The following is a 9,686-nucleotide window of genomic DNA, read 5'->3' as shown; positions in this document are numbered from 1 at the left end:
GGGGGATCTAACTAATAACTAGTTAGATCTATATAAGATATATACAGATTAGATTGATGGTAATCTAACAGAGAGAGCTAATGCAGCCGGAGTGACTTTCCTGCAGAAAGGAGGCTTTGAGTGGAATCTTGAGGAAGTTAGAGAAACTTAAGAGATGGATGTGAGGGGATAGAGCATTTCAAGTGGCAGGGGACAGCCAGTGCAAAAACACATAGAACCAAGGCAGTAAATAAGCCAGTGTTATTGGATCATAGAGTATGTAGAAGGGAGTAAACTGTGAGGAGAATGGGAAGGTAAGATGAGATCAGTTTATTTTAAGGGCCAAAGGACCTTGTTTTTGGATGCTGGAGTAAGTAAGGAATCATTGGAGATCACTGAGTAGGGAGTTGACATGATTTGACTTATGCTTCAGAAAAATTATCTTGGCAGTTGAGTGGAGTTTTTGAAAAAGGGATACATCAAGTAGGGAGTTCAGTTCAAAGGCTACTACAGCAATCCAGGTGAGAGGTGTTGAGGGCCTGAACTAGTATTGTGGCTGTATGAGTAGAGATATGAGATGTGATAGTAGAAATTATGAGATTTGATGACAGATTGGATGTATGGATTGAGTGAGAGTGAATTGGATTGACTTGGAAAGGCCTCCCAAAGAAAGTCAGATCTGAGGGAAGTCCAGGGAAACCAAAATATGGAGGTGAGGTTTTTTTCACCCTAGTAGACTCCTCCACCACAATTCAAATATTTTAAAAAATATCTGTCATGTGATAGGCTTTACAGAAGCACCTGTGTGCATGTTTCTGTTTGTGGTCACAGTATTTCATATGTTGGATTTCAACAACAGACCTTCCTTACTTCAATCAAGTCTAACACTTTTTTCATTGATGGTATCTTTGGTAGAAATATCAAAGTTATACCAGACTGGCTAATATGACTAAAAAGGAAAATGAAAAATGTTGGAGTAGACGTGAGAAGATTGGGGCTAATGCACTATTGGTGGAGTGATGAACTGATACAACCATTCTGGATTTGGAAAAAATGCCCAAAAGGCCACAAAAAGTATATACCCTTTGTCCCCACAATACTGCTACTAAGTCTGTATCCCAAAGAGACCAAAGACAGGGGAAAAGAACTTACTTGAACAAAAAATATGTATTACAGTTATTTTTGTGGTGGCAAAGAATTGGAAACTGAGGGGATATCCATCAATTGGGGAATGGTTGAACTAATTGTGATATAAGATTGTAATGGAATACCATTATGCCATAAGAAATGATGAAACAGGATGATTTCAGAAAAACCTGGAGGGACTTGTATGAACTGACGTAAAGTGAAGTGAGCAGAACCAGGAGAACATTCTATATAGTAATAACTATATTTTATAATGATCAACTATGAATGACTTTTTTTTTAAAACCCTTACCTTCCACCTTAGAATAAATACCAGACAATGGGGGTGAAGTGACTTGCCCAGGGTCACACAGTTAGGAAGTGTCTGAGACCAGATTTGAACCTAGGACCTCCCATCTCTAGGCTTAGTTCTCAACCCACTGAGGTTTATGAATGACTTTTTAACTATTATGAGCAATGCAAAGATCCAAACCAACTCCAAGGGACTCAAAATGAAAAATGCTATCCACTGCCATAGAAGGAACTGATAGAGTCTGAATCCAGATCAAGTATACCATGTTTCACTTTATTTCCTTCATGAGTTTCTTTCAGTATGAGCAATATATATCTTCTTTCATTACACAATGAATGTGGAAATATGTATTGCATGACAGCAAATGCATGACCTATATCAGATAGGAATGGAAAGAATTTGGATCACAAAATGTTAGAAACCATGTTAAAAACTTTCTATATGTAGTTGAGAATAAAAAATATTAAAAAAAGAAATGTCAAGGTTGAGGGGAGAGGAAATCAGAACGGAGAGATGATAGAGGAGGCAATCTATTGGAGAAGATAAGAAGGGATAGATCAAAGGTGAATTTGGAAGGGTTAACTAGGAGAATGATTACCTTTGGATCAGATCCCAGGTTTTCTGAATACAGAGCCAAGATCTTTTTCATAAATTTATCACATTGTCTTTCTTTAATGGCTATTCTACCACTTCAGCACTTAATTCCAAGCCCTAGGCTATATTAATTTGCACAAACCATTTTGTTTTGCATGTATCCTGTGTCATTTTCATGTGTTCTGTCTCTTCTGTTAGATCTAGTGATCTGGATTTCCTTGCCACCTGTTAGGTCAGGAGTCCACACTTAATAACACATAGTATATTGCACTGTAATCCTGTGAGGTAGGTGCAAGTATTATTATATCTTTTTGATAGATGAGGAAACTGAGGTTTTGAGAAGTTTAAGTAATTTGTTCATGGGCATACTAAGTATGGGGCTCCATTGGGATTTGAACATGGTCTCATCTGTGTTGCTTTTTCTCTAATACTACAGAGGCCCTGATGATGCATTGGGCAAATCCCTGCCAAAGGCCTGATAATGTTCCTAGATACAGAAAGAGAAATTACCCTTAGTAGAGTAATTCTCAGGGAAAGTTTGGGCCTGGTAAATCCATCTAAATTTTTTTTTTTTTTAAATTTAGAGGAAGACTTGAAGGGGGAGAATAGGAGGTATAACAAATGCAATTCAGTTCAATAAGCATTTTAAAAGTGCTAACTCTGTGCAAGGCATTGTGTTAGGGCCTAGGAGGAGCACAAAGTTGAAAAAAAAAATCCCTGCCCTCATGAAGCTTAGGCTCTAATGGGAAGGCAGAGGACATTAAAGTATGTTACAAGGTAGGCAGGTTGTGACAAGTGCAAAGGAGTGACCTAGGGAAAAATCTGAAGAAGGGCAGCGTGTACTCAAGGGAACGGCTGCGAAGGCCTACTGATGGCTCCAGGACAGGTTCTATCTCCTTTTGCTCTCTGGTGGTGAGCCTGGTCTTTCTAAAGGGGTTCACTGGCGCTGTCCCGCATAGGGCATCTAAGCATCGGCCTCCAGCCTCCCAGGCACGCATCTCCGGGCTGGTGATGACCGCATCGCGCAGCATCACCTTCAGTGGATACCTCCCACAAGGACCAGCTACCGGGAGCGCGTCCAGCCTTCGGGATTCAGGGAGCGCATACATACCGCTTTCCCCACTTCTTCCAATCCCTCAGCACTGTCCTGTTGCGCAGGCGCAGAACCCCGGGCGAAGGGGGTGGACCCGAGGCTCCGGGTCCCGGCGCGGCGGCGCGCGCACCCCCGAGCCTCGCTGCCAGTTCCTCCAGCTCCCGTGGCTTTCGAGCTGCTGTGGAGGACCAGACTTCCCGGCCGCTCATACCCGGCCCCTGGGCATCCCGGCAGCGGCCATGCAGAACCAGGTGCTGACCCCGCACGTCTACTGGGCCCAGCGGCATCGTGAGGTGTATCTGCGCGTGGAGCTGAGTGATGTGCAGGTAAAGCGGCCGGGCTGGGCCCATCCGGCACTGCGGCCCCCGCGGGGAGGTCCCCGCCCTCCCCCTACCGCCTCAGCTTCCCCTGACCCCACGCCTGTGGGGACATTCGCCCTTGTGGTGAATGTGCGTGTCCTTGTGAGAAGGTATGGGTATTTTTGTGTGGGGTGTTTGTCCCCGCCAGCATCTCTGGGGTGCTGGAGGGCTGCGGGCCTCCCTCGCCTCCTTCTTCTCCTTGGCCAACCCCACTCAAGCACCCGGAGGTGGGTGGCGTGAGGAACCCCGCGGTGGTCCGGGTCAGGCAGCTACCCCCGGGTGGCTCTATATTCAGACAAGTGCACATGGTTTCCATCCATGAGCTTCTGCAAAGAATCCCTGCCTTGACTGGGGACAGATCGGGGTAGTTCTCCCTTACATCCGGGTCTGTTGGTGTAATTTTCTAGTTGACTTAAGAGGAAGGGGTACGTTTGTATAACCGTGGCCAAAGGTAATCCTTGTAGGCTACAGCTGTAAGTTATTGCCCCTCACCCCTAGAGACTCCTCCTCCAGGCAGAGCTGGCCTCTAGATATGAACTTGGGCTAAGGATTGTGTCATATTTTCCAAAATCCTCCTAGAGGAAGACTTTTTCTCTGACCCATTCTAGTGATTCAGAGCAGGGAATTCCTTGCTGTTAGAAGTAGAAATCTAGATAGGTAGGTTGGGTATGGGGGTAGGAAAAGGCATAACTATCTTAAATTAACGTGGTATATGTTTAGACAACTTCTGTATACTTGCTATCCTGCAAAGCCAATTTCAGTTCAGACCACATGATTTTTTCTTCATATAGAACTAGATTTTATAATCTGGACCATTCTCCATCATGTCTAAATCTCAGTTCCTCTATCAATCAAAATACTTTAGAGGCCATGTTCAATTTTACAGGGTAAAATGAATTCACATTTTTTAAAAAGGAAACTGAGGCACAGAAGTAAAGCACAGATTTGCTTAAGGTCATACAGGGAATAAGTAGCAAATTTAATAAAGGCTTAACTTGGGCATACTATATATTATACACTGTAACCTAGAGATAAATAAGACTTGGTCACTGCCTTTATGGAGTTCACAGTCTCCCAAGAGATATAGCACATGTATACAAATAAATATTCCATAGTTTAAGGTAAATATAGAGAGGTGCAAAATAAAGTGCTCTCAGAAATTTAAGGAGGAAAGGCATCAAAAGGATTTAAGAGAAGGCCCTTAATAAGAGGTAGCATTTGAAATTAGGCATGAAGAATCAGTAGGATTTCAGCCAACAGATATTGATTAATTTGGCATTTAAAACATAAAGAAAAGCATAGGCATAGGTATGGGCAGTGTAGAATGTATTTAAGGAACTTCAAGCTCCCCACGTTAGCTAAAAAAAGGTAGGTTAAAGCTCTATGAGAGTTTCAAATTCTGGGTTAAGGAATTTGGGCTTTATTCAGAAGGTAATAGGAAGCCTTCAATGGTTTCTGAACAGAAAGAGTAAGGAATCATTTGGGAAGCTATAGAAGGAGACCAGGTAAGATGAGGCCCCAAATTAGGTGGTGGCAGTGGTAATGGAAAGGAGGCAGTTATGGGAAGCATGTGGAAATAGAACCTGATTACATGTGAAAAATCGGTGAAAGAGGAGTCAAAGCTGACTCCAAGATTTCAAGCTGTATGCCCTCCTGCATTTCCTTCCTTTTCTTGGAATCCTAGTCTCCCTTCAAGGTTTAATTCAGGTGCCACACACGAGACCTTCTCTGACTTCCTCAAGTTGTTAGTGCTTCCCCACAATTACTTTGCATTTTATTTTGCATTTATTTATTCATGGAACCAGATAGATAGTTCTTCATAGGCATGACACAGGTGATGTGAGCAGATGAAACAGTAATAAGTCAATTGATTCTTAAGAGAAGACAGAAAGACTCCTAGCACTGGAGGGGGCAAGATTGATGAGAATGTGGGAAACCAAAATGTTAGCCTTAGAGTGCCACAAAATTCAATTCCCTCTGTTTATTGATGGGGCAGCTAGCCAAAGAGTGAAGTAACTTCCAAAGGTCATATTAGCTAGTAAGTGGCAGTTAGGACTCTACATATGATGAAGGGATAAAAATAGCAGTGCAAGTTAGGAGGACCAACTAATGTGTATGGAATCAGGAAACATGGGTTAGAATCTAAGACTTACTAGTTACATGACCATGGACATGTTATTTGCTCATCCTCAGTTTCCACATCTATAAATGAGGATAATAAATACCTATACTACTAATCTTATGGGGTCTTAGTGGGGAAAGCATTTTTATAAACTTTAAAGCACTATAAATGTGAAATGTTAATAATTTTTTTAAAACCCTTACCTTCCATCTCAGAATCAATACTTTGTCTTGGTTCCAAAGTAGAAGAGCAGTAAGGGCTAGGTCACATAGCTAAGAAGTGTCTGAGGCCAGATTTGAACCCAGGACCTCCAGTTGCTAGGCCTGCCTCCTTCGCTGAGCCACCTAGATGCCCAAATTATTAATAATTTTAAAGATCTAAATGATAATTGTTGTTTTGGAGAGGCAGCATGGTGTGGTGTATAGTCAAGAAGGCAATGCATATTGGCTATGTTGTCCTGGGCAAGTTACTTAATCTCTTGGTGCCCTAGGTAACTCTCTCAAACTGCAAATTATAGATGACTCACTTGCTTGCATCAGTGGAAGGATTTACATATTTGGAGTTTGCTAAATCCATGAAATCACAGATCCATATTAAAAAAATAGACTTTCATGTAACATTCATGTAACATTTTAAGGTTTTTCCAAACACTTGCTGTAACACCATAGAACCTAAAACTTATTGTCAAGGTAAGTTAGGTACCTAGATTGAGAGGTGAACAAGTTGGTTAGGTCAGTTTGATTGAAATGCCCAAAAGTTAAGGGTTTGATTATCCAAATGAATCAATGTCTTTTATAGGTTAATAGTGTCACTTGTACCTTTACCTCTTCCACTCACACATGAGATCATTGACCTTGTCAGTCTAGTCACACATGTGACCTGGAGATGAAAGAGGAGAGCTGGAGAGTGGATGTGCCCAAATTTATTCCATAGTTGCAATGGCTTTGTTATATGAAAACTGAAACATTACTGTTTTGATTTTTAAATTCTCTTATTAGAGATGATTGCTGTAAGACCTATTCAGGTTGAGTATCTGCATTTCTTGGAATCTTTTAATTTGCACCCTATAGTGACAGCACTCTCTGCCCCCCTTTTCCAAATCCCCTCCCCTACATTTAAGATTCTTGGCAGACATTTCTTTTTCTTTACCCTAAACCCTGTGAGTTCTTTATCTCAACTGAGTCAGGAAGTCTCCTGTGCTTGGGGTGATCATGAATAGGTATCTGAGTTTTCCCAGGGAGGGATGAGGGTTAAGAGTTTGTGAAACTGGTTACTGGGATAATGGCTTCCCCCTTTGGGAGGTGATGGAGCTGGGATTGATGGGGCTGGGCTCTGGGAGGGGAACCTGAACTGACCACTGGAGAAAGGGGCTCTGAGTACTGGGCTGAGCTGTGACATGTTGGTGGTGGTAGGGAAGTCTGGAAAAAGAAAAGTATCACCCAGAATTGAGTATCTCTTTTTCTTGTGTCTTAGTTACCCTTCTTGTAATCCCCAGTTTAGAGTTTGTTTCTGGTAACAGTATCTCTAAATGCATGATGCCTATGGGCAACTAGAAATACCTTTGTTGGAATTTGGATTCAGAGGAGATGGGATTCTGTACTACCTGCATGGTAGTGGACTTGGAAAGTCACTTCATTTCCCTTTGCCTTAGTTTCTTCACCTTTAAACTAGGGGAATGAGGAGTTTGCATGAGATAGCCTCTGAGATCTTGTCTAGCTCTAAATGTGTGATTCCATACATCAATTCCTCTCTACTGCAGCAAAGGTTGGACTTGAGAGATCATAATACTGTGAGAATCATGGGGCAGAACCTGCCTATTTCTTCCAAATTAGTTTTTGGAAATAGCCTGACAGAGGTCCTTCCTGGGCTCCTAGACCTACACTTTAGGTGGGCAGACAAGCCTGTGTTGGACAATGGTGCCAGAAGCCAGCTTGAGGGAATGGAATTATGCCACCCATACTGTTTTATCTCACGGCCATATAGAGGGAAAGTGAGATAGAATCACTCTTGGAGTTAAGTAGGAAGTAATACTGAGGAGAATTGGGCATAAAGAGATGAAAATGATATTTAATAATTCCCTTCTTTCTTTTACCGAAGACAGTTTTTGTTCTTACAGAGCTGTTCCCTTTACCATCCAGTGTGCTTCCTGACTTCTGGCATTTTGCCCAGTTAGCATTCAGAGCCTAGTCCCTCAGCATGCCTCCTACCTCCTCCCCCCTTCTCTGATTTTTCTCAGAGATATGAGATGAAATAGAGATTGCCAAGGCTGCCTGAAAGAACTGATCAAGGAGATAGTGGTGACTCCTTGGAAACATGTTACTTCTTGCCTAATGACACTGGAGTAGAGGTAGGAGAAGTTCTCTCCTTTTGACATTAACTGTAAGTAGTCCTATTTAGAGCCCAGGTACTAGAGGGACTTGGAAACAGAAAGTAGACAAATCTGATGATTTGAATCATTCTAGCTGACCCTTCCTCTCATCTGTCCCTTCCAGACTGAAAACTTTTCTCCTTTATAGTGTAGACCCTGAGTAAAAAGGACTTTCTACCTGGAACTTGAGTCACAGAGGGTCTCCTCAGGGCCAGAGGTCCTGGACATACATGTGATTTTTGTCATCATTATTTCCTATCTACAGTGCCCTCACTCATCTTGTCAGCATATTGAAATCCTACTCCTCCTTCAAGTCCCAGGTCAAATGTCTTTTCTGTGATGCTTTTCCTAATGCTCACTACTTCCTATGATCTTTCCCTCTTCTGAACTCTCAGTGTTTTGGATGTCTGTATGTTATCTCCCCTACTATAAACTCTTGGTGCACAAAGTCTTTCTTCATGTTTGTCTCCCTCTTAGTGCCAAGAACAGTGCCTTAAACATAACAGGTGTTCGATAGAGCTTTATTGAATTGAAAGCTTGCCACTGAAGATGGACCAGAAATAAATATACAGAAACTTTGTCTTGGCATGCTAGACAACCAAGTATTTTAGTTTGGAGCATGCAGGGGGAACGAGAGGGCCCCAAGGTTGAGGGTGGAAATTAAACACCAATTTAATTTAATTTTTTCCCACCACTAGAGCCCCAATTCCTGTTCATGTTCTTGATCTCCTTCCACAGCATCCTGACATCAGCATCACTGAAAATGTCCTTCATTTCAAAGGTTAGTATCCACACATAAGGGCTCCTCAGCTCACTATGAAATAAGGAAGTTTGGTAGCAGTTATATTTCATTTTCATTGTCTTGATTTATTTCCTTACTGTTGCTTATCCTCTGATGCCACTGAGCTTCAAGTCAATTAAGTGATTTTGGAAATTATGAAACTGGAAAAGTCAAGATTTGTTTCAGATGATTCTACTTGATTGTTACAACAGCCAACAAGCTTCTTCATAGGAGAGGGCAGATCTTATGGGGGCTTCTGGGAGGTCACTGTACTTAAACCTCACCTGGTTCAGGCCAGGGTAGGGATCTTTCCCTCTTGCCCAGGAAAGATTTTCCTGTTCCCTGAACATCAGATTTAGGGGACCATCCAAGGGAAAGCAATAATGACAGTGAATGAAGAAGCTCCAGCTGATTTATACCATGGTGGCAGAAGCTACATCAGCTTTCTTGACTGGGTCACCTGGTTTTGCTTAATGGTCTTTCTTTGTTACAAGGGAAGACTCCTGGATGGAAGTAAAGAGAAATTCAGAAATGATTGTGGTATAAGAAAAGAAAAAGAATCAATAAGACTTAAATTTTCTTTAATAACTCAAAGATTTTTTTAAAAACAGTTAATTTCAATGAAATGTCCTTTCCTGTTGAGGTGGAAATGTAACATGGCTTTAATTGACCAGAAAAACTGAGGTCTGATTTTCTTAGTAGTCTAGGCTGAAAGGTTGGGGTTTATAGTGTCAAGAAATAGTATCATCACTCTGGATTTATGAAGAAAAAGAACAAATAGGGTCAAGGAAGCAGCAACCAGGGCATCTGGTAGTCATTATGCTCTGGGCTTCCTGGCATGCACACCTCACACCTCTGTGTGTGTGTGTGTGTGTGTGTGTGTGTGTGTGTGTGTGTGTGAGTGTGAGAGAGAGAGAGAGAGAGAGAGAGAGAGAGAGAGAGAGAGAGCTGT

At 42.0% G+C, this 9,686-nt stretch overlaps 1 protein-coding gene across 1 annotated transcript in view; it reads left to right on the top strand.

Moving 5' to 3' along the window:
* The first annotated feature begins 3,299 nt into the window (after positions 1–3,299).
* The window catches only part of HACD3 (3-hydroxyacyl-CoA dehydratase 3), a 35,103-nt gene continuing 28,716 nt past the window's right edge, over positions 3,300–9,686 (top strand). The window contains exons 1-2 of the mRNA XM_044662417.1: positions 3,300–3,430; positions 8,692–8,734. Of these exons, the coding sequence (XP_044518352.1) occupies positions 3,344–3,430; positions 8,692–8,734 (130 nt within the window). The 5' untranslated portion in view covers positions 3,300–3,343. The remainder of the gene's footprint in view (positions 3,431–8,691; positions 8,735–9,686) is intronic.

This window comes from Gracilinanus agilis, chromosome 2, assembly GCF_016433145.1.
Source record: "Gracilinanus agilis isolate LMUSP501 chromosome 2, AgileGrace, whole genome shotgun sequence".
NCBI lineage: Eukaryota > Metazoa > Chordata > Mammalia > Didelphimorphia > Didelphidae > Gracilinanus > Gracilinanus agilis.
The sequence above is the reverse complement of the archived record's forward strand: the minus strand, read 5'-3'. Positions and strand labels throughout refer to the sequence as shown.